General features: G+C 41.1%; 1 protein-coding gene across 3 annotated transcripts in view; it reads left to right on the top strand.

The window, feature by feature from the left end:
- The window catches only part of FTO (FTO alpha-ketoglutarate dependent dioxygenase), a 435,167-nt gene that overhangs the window by 168,781 nt on the left and 247,559 nt on the right, over positions 1-18,827 (top strand). For all 3 annotated transcript variants that reach the window (XM_047835973.1, XM_047835971.1, XM_047835972.1), the window contains exons 5-6: positions 6,372-6,451; positions 12,807-12,950. In XM_047835973.1, coding sequence (XP_047691929.1) covers positions 6,372-6,451; positions 12,807-12,950 — 224 coding nt within the window. The remainder of the gene's footprint in view (positions 1-6,371; positions 6,452-12,806; positions 12,951-18,827) is intronic.

Genomic DNA, 18,827 nt, shown 5'->3' with positions numbered 1-18,827 from the left:
TGCCAATTTGGATGCCTTTGATTTCCTTTTGTTGTCTGATTGCTGAAGCTAGCACTTCCAACACTATGTTAAACAACAGCGGTAAGAGTGGACATCCCTGTTGTGTTCCTGATCTCGGGGAAAGCTCTCAGTTTTTCCCCATTGAGGATGATATTAGCTGTGGGCTTTTCATAAATGGCTTTTATGATGTTTAAGTATGTTCCTTCTATCCCGACTTTCTCAAAGGTTTTTATTAAGAAAGGATGCTGAATTTTGTCAAATGCTTTTTCTGCATCAATTGACAGGATCATATGGTTCTTATCTTTTCTTTTATTAATGTGATGTATCACATTGATTTGCGAATATTGAACCAGCCCTGTAGCCCAGGAATGAATCCCACTTGATCAGGGTGAATAATTCTTTTTATATGCTGTTGAATTCAATTTGCTCATATCTTGTTGAGAATTTTTGCATCCATATTCATCAGGGATATTGGCCCATAGTTCTCTTTTTTTGCTGGGTCTCTGTCTGGTTTGGGAACCAAAGTAATGCTGGCTTCATAGAATGAGTCTGGAAGTTTTCCTTCCCTTTCTGTTTTTTGGAACAGCTTGAGAAGGATAGGTATTATCTCTGCTTTAAATGTCTGGTAGAATTCCCCAGGGAAGCCATCTGGTCCTGGCCTCTTATTTGTTGGGAGATTTTTGATAACTGATTCAATTTCTTCACTGGTTATGGGTCTGTTCAAATTTTCTGTTTCTTCCTGTTTGAGTTTTGGAAGTGTGTGGGTGCTTTGGAATTTGTCCATTTCTTCCAGGTTGTCCAGTTTGTTGGCATAAAACTTTTCATAGTGTTCCCTGATAATTGCCTGTATTTCTGAGGGACTGGTTGTAATAATTCCATTTTTTATTCATGATTTTATCTATTTGGTTCCTCTTCCTTTTCTTTTTGAGAAGCCTGGCTAGAGGTTTATCAATTTTGTTTATTTTTTCAAAAAACCAACTCTTGGTTTCATTGATCTGCTCTACTGTTGTTTTAGATTCTATATTGTTTATTTCTGCTCTGATCTTTATTACTTCTCTTCTTCTGCTGGGTTTGGGATGTCTTTGGTGTTCAGCTTCTATTTCCTTTAGGTGTGCTGTTAGATTTTATATTTGGGATTTTTCTTGTTTCTTGAGATAGGCCTGGATTGCAATGTATTTTCCTCTCAGGACTGCCTTTGCTGCATCCCAAAGTGTTTGGATTGTTGTATTTTCATTTTCATTTGTTTCCATGTATTTTTTAATTTCTTCTCTAATTGCCTGGTTGACCCATTCATTCTTTTTTTTTTTTTTTTAATTTTTTTTTTCAACGTTTTTTATTTATTTTTGGGACAGAGAGAGACAGAGCATGAACGGGGTAGGGGCAGAGAGAGAGGGAGACACAGAATCGGAAACAGGCTCCAGGCTCCGAGCCATCAGCCCAGAGCCTGACGCGGGGCTCGAACTCACGGACCGTGAGATCGTGACCTGGCTGAAGTCGGATGCTTAACCGACTGCGCCACCCAGGCGCCCCTACCCATTCATTCTTTAGTAGGGTGTTCTTTAACTTCCATGCTTTTGGAGGTTTTCCAGACTTTTTCTTGTGGCCAATTTCAAGTTTCATAGCTTTTTTCAAGCCCAGCGATTAATTTTATGAGTATTATTCTAAATTCTTGTTCCACTGTATTGGTTAAATCAGTTTTGATCAATTCATTAGCTGTTGCTGCTTCCTGGAGTTTCTTTTGAGGAGAATTCTTCCATTTCGTCATTTTGGCTAGTTTTCTGTCCCTTATGCATTTTAAAAACTTGTGTGCTCTGCACCTGTGAGCACTGCTATATTAAAGGAGGGTCATATGCTGTCCAGGGCCTGGCCCTTCAGGAGGTGCTTTTTTCAGGGATTGTTATGTGCTCTCTGTTGTTGTGACTTTGGTTATTTTATTACCCTACTCGTAGTAATATTTTGTACCGTGCACCAGGTGTGCTTTGATTTGTTCTTTGGAGTAGCCCTTGTAAACGAAAACAGATGGACAAACAGGAGACAAAATATTAATTGATTTTCAAATATTGAGCCAGCCTTGCATATGTGGATACATTTCAGTTGGTTGTGGCATATAAGTGTATATGATGTATATAAAAGTATATAAAATATACATTGTTGGATTCTATTTTCTAATACTGTATTTTTTGAGGATTTTTGCATCCATGTTCTTGAGAATATTAATTTGTAGTTTTCTTTTCTTGTAATATCTGTCTGCTTTTGGTATTAGGGTTTCGCTGGTCTCATAGCATGAATTAGGAAGTCTTCCTTCCACTTTTTTCTTCTGGAAGAGTCTGTAAAGAATAGGCATAGTTTCTTCCTTAAATGGTTGGTAGAATTCACCAGTGAACCCATCTAGGCTTGGAGCTTTCTGTTTAGGAAGGTTAGTAATTTTGATTCATTCTTTAGTACAAATAGGCCTATTCAGATTGTCTTTTTCTTATGTGAGTTTTGGAAGATTTAGTCTTTCAAAGGAATTGGTCCGTTTCATCTCTCTTATCAAATTTGTGGGCATAGAGCTATACATAGTATTACTTTATTAGCCTTTTAATGTCCATATGATCTGTAGTGATGTTCCCTTTCTTGTTTCTGGTATTAATAATTTGTGTTTTTCCTCTTTTGTTCTTAGTCTGGACAGAGGCTTATTGATTTTATTGATCTTTTCAGAGAACCAGCTTTGTTTCACTGACTTTCTCCGTCAATTCTGTTTTTGATTTCCTTGATTTCTATTCTAATTATTTTTTTCTTTTTATTTGAGAATTAATTTGCTCTCCATTTTCTAAATTCCCAAGGTTGAAGCTTTTATTACTGAGTTTGGATCTTTCCTTTGTAATATATGCATTCAGTGTATTAAATTTTCCTCTTTGAAGTGCTGTTGTTGTATCCCACAAATTTTGATGTTGTATTTTCATTTTCATTTAGTTAAAAATACTTTAAAATTTCTCTTGAGATTTCTTCTTTGGCCATGCAATTAGAAGTATGCTGCTTAATCTCTTAAGTATTTTGGGATTTTCCAGCTGTCTTTATGATACTGATTTCTAGTTTAATTCTTATGGTCTGAGAGCAGATATTGTATGATTTCTATTCTTTTAAATTTTGGTGTGTGTGTGTGTGTGTGTGTGTGTGTGTGTGTGTGTGTGTTGTGTCCAGAATGTGATCTCTCTTGGTGAATGTTCCATATGAGCTTGAGAAGAATGTGTATTCAGCTCTTGTTGGATGAGGTAGTCTGTAGATGTTAGTTACATCCAGTTGATTGATGGTATTCTTGAGTTCACCTGTGTCCTTACTGATTCTATGCCTAATGGATCTTTCTGTTTCTGATAGGGGGTGTTAAAGTCTCCAACTGTAATAGTGGATTTGTCTATTTCTCCTTTCTACTCTATTAGATTTACTTCACATAATTTGACTCTGTCTTATAAGGCAAATACACATTAAGGATTGTTGTATCTTCCCGGAGGATTGACTCCTTTATGTAATGCCCTCTTATTCCTGATAATTTCCTTGTTTTGACGTCTCCTCTGTCTGAAATTCATATAGGTACTCCAGCTTTGTTTTGATTAGTGTTAACATAGAATATTTTTTCTCCATCCCTTTACTTTTAATCTGTATGTGTCTTTATACTTAAGTGAATTTCCTGTGGACAACGTATATTTGGGTTTTGTTTTTGCATCCACTCTGATAATCTCTGTCTTTTAATTGGTGTACTTACTCCATTGACATTGAGAATTATTATTGATATAATTTATTTATTTTTTAATGTTTATATATTTTTGAGAGAGAGCGCAAGCGAGGAGGGGCAGAAGGAGAGGGAGACAGAATCTGAAGCAGGCTCTAGGCTCTGAGCTGTCAGCACAAAGCCCAATGCAGGGCTCAAACCCATGAACCATGAGATGATGACCTAAGCTGAAGTTGGACACTTAATCAAGTGAGCCACCCAGGCGACCCTAATATAATTGATTTAATAGTTACCTTATTTGTTAATGTTTTCTGTTTGTTGCCCTTGTTCTTTGTTCTGATTTTTCTCTTTGGCCATCATTTCTTCAGATAAATATTTTTTTCTATCATTCTCCCCCTTCTGAGAATCCAGTTACATTTACGTTAAACTGATAAATAGTATCCCAGGTCATTGATGTCTTTTCAGTTACCTGTAGTCTTTTTCCTCTCTATGCTTCAGTTTTGGATGGTTTCTATTTCTGTGTATTCTAGGTCACTGATTTTTTTTTTTTTTTTTTTGCAGTGCCAGAAGTGCTGTTAATCTAATTCAATGTCTGTTTTTTTTTTAATTCCAAAGACTACATTTTTCATCTTTATAGCTTCATTTCATTTATTTATATATATGAAAGACACATATGTGAAAGAAAAGAAAGATGTGTATTTCTTATATATACCTATATAATATATACCTATATATGCCTATATATCTTATACGTACCTATGTGTCATGTATGTCTTTCATTTCTCCTCTCCTACTTTTTTGTTTTTATAGGGTTTTACTTTTAAGTCATCTCTACACCCAACGTGGGGCTCGGACTTACAACCCTGAGATTGAGAATTGCATGCTCTGCCAACTAAGCTAGCCAGGCACCCCTCTTCTCTGTTACTTTTTGAATGGATGCCGGATATTGTGAATTTTGTTTGGTGTCTGATTTTGTTAAATTCTTTTCAGTAGCGTTGGACTTTGCTCTAGTGACTAATTAAATTATTTGGAATAACTTGAATCATTTGGAGGCTTGCTTTCAAGCTGTCAAGTGGATCTTTGACACAGAACTAATATAGCCCTGCTACTAAGGTGATGCTTTTCCAAGGACTCTATCCATTCTCTCACGTAGCAGGAGCCATTCTAGCTGCTGAGAACACAAAACCTCCCCAGCCCTGTGTGAGCTCTGACATTTGTTCAGCCTATTGTTTGCTGGTGCTTCTTCTTCTGTCCTTGGGAAGTTTTCATTCACACACGCCCTTGTCAGTGCTCAGCCAGAGACTTGAAGGAACCCTTCCGCCGATGTCCGCTTGTTTTCTGTCCGTGCAGGTTCTTCTATTCCAGTGTTCTGTTGTACATATCCTCATTGCCTTGGGCTTCCTAAGCTCCAGTTTCTGTCCTCGCAACTCAGCAAGAAGGAAAACTGAAAACTCTGGGTTCTGTCTGACTCCCCACTCTCTATTCTGGTTTCGAAACTGTTCCGGGTTGTAAGCTAGGGCAATTTTAGGGCTCACCTATTTTATTTTTCTATCCCGGGGATTATATCTTTCTCTGTTTTCCAGTGTCAGAAACCTTTGTTTCCTAGTTTTGGTCCCTTTAGTAGTTGCTTCAGGTAGGAAGGCAGACCTTCTCACTGTTCTTCCAGAATGTTCAGAAGCAGGAGCCCTTCAGTTGACATTTCACATTTCCGTTATTTTGTTTAGAAGTTAATTTTCCTGACACGTAAGGGGTGTGGTGGTCTTTGTCTTTTAGTATAAATCATTGTGGGTTTTGGTATCTTGGTAAGAAGCCTCTGTTGCCTATCTGGGAAATCATACACTGCTGGGGAATAGTACTGTTCAGTTCTCTTCTTTGTAATAGAGGGAGTGATGTCCTAAGCAGAGGTGATAGAGATTTTTTGCCTGACTTGTGGCATCATTTCTTAGAATATGCAGCAACTTGGCCATTGGTTTTCTTCCACTGCATGTGGTTTTAAGCTTATTTTTCAACTGATGAATTCACCACCTACTCCATTCTTGGGTTGTGAATCCATAGGCTTGAATTCTGTTCTGAGTGCCAAAACTTTGCAACTGCTGAGTTGGTTGGTTTTTTGCCTGGAAAATTGTTAGGGCAAAATTGATATTTTGATTGGGGAGAGAAAGAGGCAGATTTTCAGATGAAAGCTGTTCCACCCCAAATAATGTAAAAAAAAAAAAAATTGGCTTATTGTCTAAAGGCATGGATAGAATTTGATGTATCATGAGAAAGAGAAAGTTCATAAATAGTAAACTTAGTGGTGGGAGGGCATCATAAGACCACACATAAATAGGGTAGCCATATGTACTGTTTGCTAAAGACCGTCCTGGTTTATACTTGTTGTCCTCGAATAATTAACATCCTGTTTTACTCTTGGGCATGTCATGGTTTTGATGTCTATCCGTAATACTTACGCACATACAAAGTCATCCCAGTTATAGCTAATGGTTTAAAGAATTCAAAGTAGGTGTTAATTCCCTGGCTGTTGTTGTTGTTGAATAATGGATTTACTGTTTACGTTGTATTTTTGTTGAATGGTTTATTATAGTGACTAATAAATGTGTGTGTACGTGTGCGTGTGTGTGTGTGGTTTTATTTTTTTTAATTTTTGGTATTTTTCCTACAGATGATCTCAATGCCACCCACCAACACTGTGTTTTGGCTGGTTTACCACCTCGATTTAGTTCCACCCACCGAGTGGCAGAGGTAAGTGTAAATAAAAATGTGTTTCAAACTTAATTGGATGTGACAGTAGTGGTTGGAATGAGCAATTTCACATAGAGTTTTGGAAGAGTATTTGATAGGAAAATTGCTTCCATCGAACTTGACTTGAGCCTTTATTTACTTGCTTTTTCAGCTTTGGGTTGTGTTGGATACAGTTTTTAAAAAAGTGTACTCACAGCATGGGATAAGCGTATTTTGCTTCTTTGGGGTTATGTTTCTTGGAGAAGGTAAAACATCATCGGCAGGTGTTCCTAGTTAGAGATTTTCTAAGGGGTTTGTATCTGTCAAGGTCAAGGACAGGAGATGGCCAGCAGGAAATGGGGTGGATTTGTGTGCTTGTGCATGTGTTAGCTGTGACTGGCTCTGATGGTTGGGAATTTACATTTCCCTTAACTTTTTGGTCAGGCTTCTGGGCATGTGAATGTAAATTAAGGAGAAAGTTACAGTGTGCCAAGGAATTTCTGAGCTCCCCAGTTGTGTTCCTAACCCAGACTTTATTGCTCAATTCTGCCACCACTTGCAGTGGCTGATGGTCAGCTGATTAGACCAGTTCAGAATGGTAACCTAAGAGGTGAGGAAAAACTCTGAATAGTCACCCTGGGGTACTAAGTGATCAGTTAAGAAGGGGTCCATAGAGCAGGAGAATAATCATGAGAAGGACGACAAGTTGACCTCGTATCCAAACTTGTTACCTATGCTTTTGCTTTGTAGGTTGACTTTTCACCATACCACAGGGGAATCAGGGTACGAAGTTGGGCAGAAGGGATACAACAAAGTAGCAGGGAAACACAAGCACAAGACCTTTTCAGTCCTGAGACTGAGTCTGCAAGGCAGTGGCACGTCTTTCGTTAAGTCCATAGCTTTTCTCGTGGACTGGTCACGTTGCTATGGGATAGAGCGGGCATGAGTGTCTACTCAGTCAAGATGCCAGCCAGCCCATCAGACATTCTTTCCTGCCTTCCTCATGTCCCTTTCTCCTCTCTTCTATTCACTCATCTAAATATTTGAGTGCCAAGAGGCACCTGAGTTGAGCCTCTGACTTCTGCTCAGGTCATGGTCTCACAGCTCGTGAGTTTGAGCCCTGCGTTGGGCTCTGTGCTGACAGCTAGGAGCCTGGAGCCTGTTTCAGATTCTGTGTCTTCCCCTCTCTCTGCCCCTCCCCCGCTCCTGCTCTGTCTCTCTCTGTCTCAAAAATAAATAAACATTAAAAAATAAACATTAAAAACATACATACATACACACATATGTACATACTTGGGTGCCTGTTGTGCATTCGGCAGCATTCCAGGATTGAGAGATGGAATCATCAGCATGGCAACCCTGGCCACTACCTTTGTTGAACTTGCATGTGAGTCGGGGAGACAGATACCAAACAAAAAGACACACACAGGTGCTTATCTTAGAGACCTAAAAGTAACTTCTCTCAGGAAGTTGCGACGACGGCAGGACTGTCTGAGTGGAGGGAGGAACATAAGAATGAATGCGAGAATGAACGAATTAACTCTTTATTCGATGCTTTCCCTGTGCCAGGCTCTTGGCCAACTCTCAAGCCTGGGTGATTTAGGGATGCCATTACCATTAGTTAGAAATGGCAGTTTAAGACATTAGGGGAAGACGATAGTGCATTCAGTTTTGAACAGGCTGGGTTGGAGCTGCCCCGTGGAGCGGTCCAGCAGGCAAATGCAAATAAGGGACTAAAACTCTCCTCCTCCACCTCCTGCCATAAAAAAAGTCCGTACCTACACAGACCTCCAAAAGGGGCCTGCCAGAGTACGGTTTGAACAGTCCCCCTGTAGCCTTATTTCCTTTTTTTCCAGGCAGACCAATTTTATTAGAGTAGCAGTGCTTTCAGAATATCCTGAGGTTTAGCATTTTCTGCTTAGTCACAGCTGTATTTGTATCTTCTCATTTTTAGGCAACATCGCGAGCGTTAATTAACTTTTAAATAGGGAGGTGGGGATATATGGTAATGCTATTGGGAGAAAACCAGTATCTCAAATCTAGGCCTTTTATAATCTCTGCACTTCAGTTCAAGCCACAAGATATATTTTTTTACTAATTAGACACATCCGATGTGAACGATGTGACTGTCTTGCTTTCTGAAGTATAGATCAGGTCAGCAAACCGTGGCCCATGGGCCGTAAGATCTTGGGGCAACTGCTCAGCTCTGCCATTGTAACTCCAGAGAAGCCAGAAACTATATGGAATCAAAGGAGTGTGGCTGTGTTTCAATTAACATTTTATTTATAAACTCATCATTTTAAGGTGATTTTTTATTTCCGTGGAAAGTCAGAACTGCTGATGATCAATGCTGGTAAAGTTACAGTGAAACATACATTCATATAGTTCTGGAAGCTTTTCTAATCGGCATACTTTTTGGTGAACTATGTGGGGATGTGTTCAGCTACCATAAAAATACTCATATTTTTGATCTCATAACACTATTTTTTGGACTCAAACCTAGGAAACCATTCAAAAGAAGTATATATGTGTATGTATGTATGTATGTATGTATGTATGTGTATGCGTATTTGTATGTATGTGTATATATTTATATGTGTATATATGTTTATATCTATCTACATACAAAGATGTTTAGAGTGATTAAGAGTAGTGAAAAGTTGGGCAGAACTTCGGTGCCTTTGTAGCACATGACTCCTTAATTAAATTATCAGCTCAATGAGCAATCATTGAAAATGGTAGTTTTGAATACTTACAAACAGAGAAAAACAGAATATACACTGTTGTGTACTGACTGGTCACAACTGTGTGGACAAAGACTCACGTGCAATGAAAATAATGAAAATAGGGAAAGATGACAGGATCATGTTTTTATCTTACTTAGAAATTCTTATTTCATGATATATTATTGTTTTCAGTAATAAAAGAGGGAGAAGACTTTTTTTCTGACATGAAAGTTACATTGCTGTTTCCCTCGATAGAAGAGGGGAAAATCCATGCAGCATTATAGCCCTCACTTACTTTATGTCTTCTTTCTTGTTTCACCTGTGCCAAACAAAATGATTTGCAATTTTCTGCCTGTTCAAAATATGTAGGAAACAGACTATCTTAAGGAAGCAATGTTCTGAAATTTGTTTTAGTTAATCAGAGAAGAAATCTATTTAGTTTTTTGGTTACATGTGACCAGATTATGTCTGATGGCTCTTGACCTTTATCTGATTTTAGTTTTCTTCCAGTTGGAACAGAAGAACTCCATTCTCCTGAATATCCTTTTTTTTTTAAGTTTCAATGTTATATATCATTATATTTTGAATAGGTAGTTACTCAAATGGTTCAAAACCTAAAAAGAACCTAAGAATAAATAGTTTCAAGTCTCTCTCTTCCTCCTAAAGCCAACCACCTCCTTCTCCCCAGAGAGATAACACTTCAACCCAGTGTTATCAGATTCTTAGTTTTCTTTCTGTGATGCCTAATACATATACAAGCAAATATGTGTTGATATTTTTTATACAAATGGTAGCCTACTCTATATACTATTCTGCACTTTGGTTTTAGTAAGGCTTGATGATAACTGCTTATCAAAATATAAGTCTCGGAGTAGACAATGATTTTTTTCCGATATGACACCACAAGAACAAACAACCAAAGAAAAAATAGATATATTGGACCTCATCAAAGTTAAAAACTTTGATACTCCAAAAGGTTCCATCAAGAAAGTGGAAAGAGAAACTGCAGAATGTGAGAAAGTAGTTTCACCTGACTTGTCTCACAAGGTATTCGTGTCTAGAATATATGAATAACGCTTACAACCATTAATTAAAGAGATACATAATCCAATATTTTTAAGTGACAAAGGATGTGAATAGACATGTCTGCAAAGCAGGTCTACAAATGGCCAATAAACACATGAAAAGATGTTGAACATCATTAGTCATCAGGAAGATGCAAATGAAAACCCCAGTGAGATATCACTTCACACCCACTAGAATGGCGATGATTAAAATCACAGTAACAAGTCCTGGGGAAGATGTGCAGACATGGGAACCCTCACGCGCTACCGGAGGGAATATAAAATGGTTCAGCCACTTTGGACAACACGGTGACGCTGCCTCAGGATTTTCAATACCATATGACCCAGCAGTTCCATACCCAAGAGAAATGAAAACTTCTACATGAATGTTCTTGGCAGCTTGATTCATAATAGCTGCTAAAAAAAAGGAAACATGAATGTTCTTGGCAGCTTGATTCATAATAGCTGCTAAAAAAAAGGTTGGCAGAAAGGGGAGGAGAAGACACAGAGTTTGTACAGGGGTGCAGAGTGTGTTTTGGGGGGATGACCAAAATATTCTAAAATTAGTTGTGAAAACGGTCACCTAGGGGAGCCTGGGTGGCTCTGTCGGTTACATGTCCGACTTCGGCTCAGGTCACCATCTCACAGTTCCTGAGTTTGAGCCCCGCGTCGGGCTCCGTGCTGACAGCCCGGAGCCTGGAGCCTGCTTCGGATTCTGTGTCTCCCTCTCTCTCTGCCCCTCCCCTGCGCACTCTGTCTCTCTCTCTCTCTCTTTCTCAAAATAAGTCAATGTTAAAAAAAAAATTAGAAACAAAACAAAACGGTTGCCTAACTGTGAATATACTAAAAACGATAAATTGTATGCTTTCAAATGTGTGACTTCTATGACATGTGAATAATGTCTCAATAAAATTGTTCCCCCAACCTCTGCCAAAAAATAGGCCTCATTGTGGGCTCTTTACAACAGAGAAAACTCTGTCCACCCAGGGAAAAAAAAAAGTCCCCCATGTGGCTCCACCATAGTTTACTTAACGGGTCCCCTTTTGATGGGAAATGCAGGTTGTTTCCAGTCTTTTGTCGGGATAAATGCATTGTAACCTCTCATGTAGGTCACTTGATACTTGGGAAAGTAAAGGTGTGAATACAACATGTTTATAGACAGAATGTCTTTTAGTAAGAGGTTGTAGGAGTGGCTCAGGGACAAAAGTGAGTGGTGACTCAGCGCCCCTTTTTGTTTTTTCTGGGTAGCAAATTGGAGCTGCCTGCCGATGTGCTCCCGGCACTTTGAGGTCTTCATATTAAAATACATATTAGTCAGGCTTCTGTTTTTGTCACCGTAACTTTGTTTTTCCCAGGCTTATACGTGACACGTTGCGTAAAATGGCGGTAGCCGCCCAACTGATTTTTATACCAGGGCACTAGAAGGTTCTAAGACATCTGTTTGAGTTATACGTATTCAAATAAAAACACTTGCGTGATACCTTTTCCCCACCGGGTCTAAAGGACATTTGTAGCTCTTTATCATTCTAGGAAATCACGTTGCCACCGTCCGCATCCTCTTTTTTTCTGACATACGTCATTCAGAGGAGGAGTTTGTCCATTTGACCTCTGCTTTTCTCCCACAGACACAGAGAGGGACGAACTAGCTATCTGCCCCTGCCCACACCAACCTACCAAGTGAGGCCTTTGAACAAGCCTTGAGGGCATGAGCCACGTGTCCTCCATGATTAGAAGAACCTGTTCTACCAAGGACTTGCAGCCGTGAACTCTATGGTTTTTGCAGAAAAGGAAAATGAGTCCTTTGCCCTGTGCTTATAACTTCACTTTTTTGTGTGTGCCGTTACCGTTCCATTTTGTGGACCGCTGAACTGATCAGGCCGGTTACTTTTCTTTCCCATTGTGAGGTCCAGGGCACTTACAATGAAGTCAGTGTCTTTGACGTCTTGGTTAATTAGTGATTCGTCCAATAACTACTCACTAAGTTTCTTTTATATTTAGTACTTGGTTCTAGATGCTGCAATATGCGTAGAAAGAAATATATAATAAGGGGCTCCTGGGTGGCTGAGTCAGTTAAGCATTCGAACTTTAGCTCAGGTCATGATTTCGTGAGCTCGAGTGCTGACAGCTCAGAGCCTGGAGCCTGCTTCCAATTCTGTGTCTCCCTCTCTCCCTGCCCCTCCCCTGCTCGCGCTTTCTCTGTCTCTCTCTCAAAAATAAATAAACGTTGAAAAAATGAAAAAAAAAAAAGAAATATACAATAAAATTGTGTGTGTGTGTGTGTGTGTGTGTGTGTGTGTGTGTGTATACACACACATGGCTTTAGCCTCAGGGAGCCCACTGTTTTGAGATATAAGGCCCATATAATGAAAGAAAACCAGCCAGAAGAGTGGCCCAAGTGAGGCCAAGCTGGCAACACAGAGCCCAGTGAGCCGGCCACTATAGTATTTCTTAAGTTGAATAGGGGCTGAGCTGTGGGGGCAACAGGTGAACATACTGGACAAGGGACAAATGTGGATACCCCTAGGACGAGTCGATGGTGAACTGGGATTTTGCTCCTCATCTTGATTGCTGGTTCTGTCTTTGCAGTGCTCCACTGGAACCTTGGATTATATCTTACAGCGCTGCCAGGTGGCTCTGCAGAATGTCCGTGACGGGGCAGACGGTGGTGATGTTTCTTTGAAATCCTTTGAGCCCGCGGTTCTGAAACAAGGAGAGGAAATCCACAATGAGGTGAGGACTTTCAGGAACCGGGAAGCTGCCTGCAAGCTAACAAGTTGATCTGCCGTAATTTCATATGGGTATAAGACCTGAAATTCCTCAGTGAGAGATAAAGAATAGTTTATTACTTAACAACGATAGCAGCAGCCAGAGTATCAGCGTTTTTGTGCCAGTTGTGCAAGCCTCTCTTTCCACGGGGCAGCACAGAGCAGGCCCGGTAACATAATGCACCTGCAAGGGTTGGGTTATAGGAGAAGAACAAAGGGAACCCGAATCTCTTATAATAGGCAGTAAGCATGGCTGACATTTGTTCCAAACAAGACACCGTCTTTATCCTCCAAGTCTGTTAGCATCCCTGCCCGTTGTTCTGGAGACAAGCTATCTCTTCCAAGGCTGTTCTCTATACCAACCATTCTTGCTGAGATAGAGGGATGTCAGTATCTTGCTCACAAGGCGCACAGAAGCGCAAGACCCATGAAGAATGGTCTTTCTGCGAGGACCAAAGAGAAGGGTGGGTGGACCCCAGGAGCAAGTGTCCGTACCTCGCTTTTTGTTTACAGAATGAGGTGTGGGTCTGCAGTCTGTGAGACCAGCAGCTCTGGATCCCACCAGCCAATGTTTCACCAATTGTGCTGCTCTCAGGAACACCCTCTCAGCTTTTTGCTTTATCTTTGGACCGTGCGTATTGTTGTCTACTTAATACTTTTAAAAACTCGGCTCATTTTTATGTAAATAAATTTTCTTTGCAAAGGAAGCTTTGTATTACCACTTTAAGAAGCGAGCCAGTATCACTAGCCAAAAGAAAAAGGAACCAGAGAGACCTCGCCAGTGTAAACACAGCAGTGTTACTACCTTCCAGCAGATTCTCTCGCCGGGAGAAGGCTCTGAGCCTGAAGTCTCCATTATTCATGGGAAGCAGGGAGAGCAGCCTACAACTCCTGTGTTTTCTAACAGTCATTGAATTCGACGTTGAAAATGGATGAATTTTGTGGCGGGCAAATTAGATCTCAAAACAAAAAAAAAACTTTAAAAGGAAAAAAGAGGGTCCCGAGTCATGGAGAATTGTTGAAGGTTATCACCAACCCGAGACTCTCTCTTTGTGCGGATTGGAAGGATCGGTGGAGAATTTGGAACACAAAAATGTTCTCTTTCGTCCTTCCAGCAAGTAATTACTACTGATTGCGTGCCTGGCACTCTTCTGTGTGCTTTAGGATGTAAAGTTTACGGTAGTTTACGAGAGTAAACTAGGCATCCTAGGCCAGGGAGAGGACAGATAATAAACTTAATACACCTGCTCATCATATAGTAGGTTCTTGAGATAACTAGAAAACATCCCCACTGAGAAGATGTGCTGTGAGCAGGGACTTGAAAGAGGTGAGGAGGAAGCCACGTAGATATCTGGGGAACAGTATTTCGGGTGGAGGGACAAACTGCCACAAAGACTGTGAGGTAGGAAAATGCCTGATGTTTCCAGACTAGGTAAGGGACAGTCTAGTTCAAATGGCAAGAACAAGGCTGTGAGTTCGGGGACATGAGGTCACAGAGGTGGTTCTAGGGGCCTGGGGAAAGAATAACCACTTCTAATGCTAATAAGCTGCACTCAGGACTGACTTTCTTCCCTTCCCTGTACCTGATAAGTGCCCCATTTTCTCTCCTATCTGTCCTTAAGTAGAGACACTGCTGATAGCTAGAACCTCAAGAAAGATAAGCGTTTTATGGGCCCGGTGACCTCACTGAATTAGACTTGGGAGCAAAGTTATGTCTTCCTCCATATTTGCAGTAAAGAAATTCTGGTCTGTAGTAAAGAAATTCTGATTTTTTCCTTCTCTACAAACCTTGCAATGTCAGGATTTAGGCCAGCCGAATGGGTGCTCTTTTCAACACTCAACATGAGTTATTCCCTGCACCCCCCGCCCCCCCCTCCATCTTGGTCTTCTGTGACTGGCCGAGATGTTTTGTTATCATCAACGGGTGGGGGAAAATCTGTAAAATCACACTGTTTATCTAATAGTAGAATATTGTCATCTGAGCTCAATAGCTTCAGCAAGTGACTGGCTGCTTTTGACACTGTATACTTTAGCGAAGTGGGATAGACGTGTATCAGAAGCCTTAGCCCCTTGAAGCTAGTCTAGAAATCGAAGGCAGAGAGAGATCATGAATCTAAATATGGTGTGTGCTCACCTTGCCCAGCCCCCCAGTCTTTGATTCTTCAAGGCCACCTCCTTCATATGAATTCCATATGCCAAAGCACGTTATCATATACTGTTTTTTGGCCCTACGCGCTGGCCTGGGATCGAGCACTGACATGATCACTTTCTTCCGTGTCCTGTTGTGAAACAGTAGCATCATACATGGTCCATGATCGTTCCCCCTGGGTTCTTTATTGTTCGATTTCCTCTATCTTAAAGGCCATGTGCCTTTGCTGCACCAATTACAGGATGAAGCCCTGGGTGTTGTGTGTTGCGGGCCTTCAGGCTCTGTGGGTGTAGATGTGGCTTGTTTCCTTTAGATGGTTTCTAACTAAGCAATTTGGGAACTGTGGGGAACAGACCTGAGTACCTTTAGAAAGTATTTTTTTTCCTAACTAAAGATGCTTAGCAGAGGTTTTTGTTCACTGATAAGCAGAATCCTCCTGCATGTTATTATGCTGTTTTCCTTCTTAAAAATGGTTTGGTCTGGGGCACCTGGGTGGCTCAGTTGGTTAAGCATCCGATTTCAGCTCAGGTCATGATCTCATGGTTCGTGAGTCCAAGCCCTGCGTCGGGCTCTGTGCCGACAGCTCGGAGCCTGGAGCCTGCTTCGCATTCTGTGTCTCCCTGTCTCTCTCTGCGCATGCTCTGTCTCTCTGTCTCTCTCTCAAAAATAAACAAACATTAAAAAAAAAATGGTTTGGTCTGGTCAGACCTGCATCTTCCTCGGAGTTCCTGGGAAAGAGCCTTCAGGGGGTAGCTCTTAGTAGATTGGACATTACCATCTCTCCCTCATCTAACATCTTGCTTAGTGAAATAACTTATTTCAGGTGTTGTGGTGAGACATTAACCCCAGCGGGCATGTTCACGCATCCCCTGAGGGGCCTGCGTGAGCTGAGCTGGGACCAAATCAAGAGCCCCCCACTGACTTGGCAGAGAAAAGTAGATGACAGTTGCCTACCTGTGGAAGTGATGGAGGCGTTTACAATGAATGGTGAGGTAGCGTCTCATAAGTCACGATTTTGAACTTTGCTGTTGAATGCCTGAGGTTTCAGGTAGGTGGGTGGATTCCGTTTCTTCTTCCCCTTCAGACTTTTCCTAGACATTTTTAGGGGAAAAGTTTTTCTTGACTGATCTTCTCTGAGACCGTTCCAGGTACAGATTAGTTAAGAGGGTGATGAAAGACAGTTGTCCCAGCAATCCCTGTTGTGAGACAGACACTATTGTGAGCATGTTTTCATTTTTCACTGATGATTGAGAAGGCCCTTCAGGAACCTGCAAGGCCTCTAGGTTGTCGGTAGGCCTTGGCTAATTGCTCATCTTTGTATTGTAGCTGCTCAAAAGATTGAATAATTGTGAATTTCCTTGAAGGGCCTGTCCAGAAGGTGGGAGTTTGGTGTCTAAGCATCGTGAGCTCTGAGAGAACCTCAAAAGAGTTGTCTCCTTGACGCTCCCATCTCTGGGGATCTGCATCACCCGTGGAGTGTTCGTGGCCCCAAGGCAGCCATTACCCTCCTCAGGGTTTGTCTCTAGGTTCTGCTCTGATACTTCTGAGCTTCCCGGTGCCGGCGGGGGGACGGGGGGGGGGGGGGGGGGGGGAGGGAGGGAACCCTGGATGCACCCTGGAGAAGGGATGAAGACCCTACTCCTTTCATGCTTAGAACTTTATTGGTCAGTCACTACGGTTGACCTTTGATTGTTTTTTCAACCCCGGAAGCGATAAGGCTTCCATTCTGTTCCGAGTCCTGACGCTTCAGCTTTCGTGGGGTATCTGCCCTGCAGCTTTCTTTTCTTAACCCCGCAGTCGAGGGAGAAAAAAATAAAAATAACTTTTTCTTGTCTGTTTGTTTGTTTTTGTAACTCAAACTCTGAATCGAATGGCTGGAAGTATTGTATGCTTCCTTAATTAATTTTAAGGAAGCAGCCAACGACGTCTGTTGGCAGTGGGGGAAATGGCGAGGGTGACATTTGTTTAAAATCCTGTAATGTTTTTTTTTTTTTTTGCCCACAACATTGAAATGAAAAAGTCAGGTTATGGAGCCGAATAAAATACATGCCAGTGGATTTGAGGCCCAGAAAGATTGTATCTCGTGGGAAGTACTTCAACTCATGAATAAAAACTCTGCCGGGAGTAAGTGCTCAGCGTTGAACTTTACTGACTGGCCTCTCTGGAAGGGAGGTGGCCATGAATTGACATGGATGTTAAAACTTCTCTTGCTAAGAAAATTTTATCACGTCGTGAGATCCTTGGGGACAATAAGTTGTAGGCCTTGTGCAGTTTGCTTTCTTAGCATCTGGCAAGTGCCTGGCATATAGTAGCCCATTCATTATTAACTCACTAGTCCTCACTCTAAATCTATGTGGTTATTATGTGATTGTCTTTATTTTACAGGTGACATAGCCATTTGGTACTGGAGCCCAAGTTTGAACTGGCTCCAGGGCCCTTATGCTTTTTTTTTAAATTTTTTAAAAAGTTTATTTATGTAATATTTTTTGAGAGAGAGAGAGAGAGTGAGCAGAGTAGAGGCAGAGAGAGAGGGAAAGAGAGAGAATCCCAAGCAGGCCCCACGCTGTCAGCGCAGAGCCCGACGCAGGGCTCAAACAAACCATGAGCTCATGACCTGAGCTCGAATCAAGAGTCGGACACTTAACCAACTGAGCCACCCAGGCGCCCCGGTTCCTTATTCTTAATCATGGCACCGTCTGCTTCAACTGATAGCTGGGCATCTAAGGAGGAAGCTGAAGTCCTGATTTATTAAAATGGATGGGGTCCTCCTTTGCATTCTCGTCTCATAGCAGAGTCTCCAGGTATGCCCCTCTCCTTCCTTCTGCGGCTTTAATTTACTGAAATCTAGACCCTAGTGTACCCCAATAGGTTGGATAAACTAATTACATATGCTGATCTGTTTTATTTTTATTTCTTGGGATACCACGATTGCCAGGGCTTATAAGTTTTGTCTTCACCAATGAAAATAACCAACCCCCAGATAAGAAAACCTTTTCAAATCTTTGCAGCTTGCCCTGACATAGGGCGTGATGCTTTGCTGATAGGCTGTTCCCATAATGGGAACCAATTTCACACAAAATCTATTAAATAGAACTCTTCTTGTAGTGAGTAATGTGAAACCTGCATCTTCAGAGAAGTTGAACTACCCTGTGTTCGCTCTCCTCTCAAAGCAGTGTGGTTTACTGCTGTTACCAACTGTCTCTAAATACCACAGATAAGTTTCGGCAGCTATTGTCTTAATATTGTCCACATTCCTTTTTTTTTTTTTTTCTGTTTAAACAGCTTTAACTGAAATCAGTTCTACATATCAAACAAACATTTAGTTAATGTAAACTGAAACCCTTTCATATGACTGGGTGTTCTCAGGTTAGTTATTTGAGCCATTTTCACCATTGGTAAATCTTCACAAGTTGCTTTTGTTTGCCTCGCGAAAGTTCAATATGGATAAATACCGAAATTCTTTGTGGTAACAGGTAAAGGTTGTACTAGTTGGACTGTCTAGGGAACACGATTACCGTAGCAAAAGTCAGACGACCCAACATTAACCTCTAAGCTGTGAAAGCTCAACATTTCTTTAGAGGGCAGAGGTCAGAAGAGCTGTGGGGATGAATAGAGTTGTACGTTGACAGTAAAATTTGATTAAAAAAATTTTTTGTTAACGTTTATTTATTTTTGAGACAGAGAGAGATAGAG

Source organism: Prionailurus viverrinus, chromosome E2, assembly GCF_022837055.1.
Source record: "Prionailurus viverrinus isolate Anna chromosome E2, UM_Priviv_1.0, whole genome shotgun sequence".
NCBI classification, from domain to species: Eukaryota; Metazoa; Chordata; class Mammalia; order Carnivora; family Felidae; genus Prionailurus; species Prionailurus viverrinus.
This window is presented reverse-complemented; position numbering and strand designations above follow the sequence as displayed.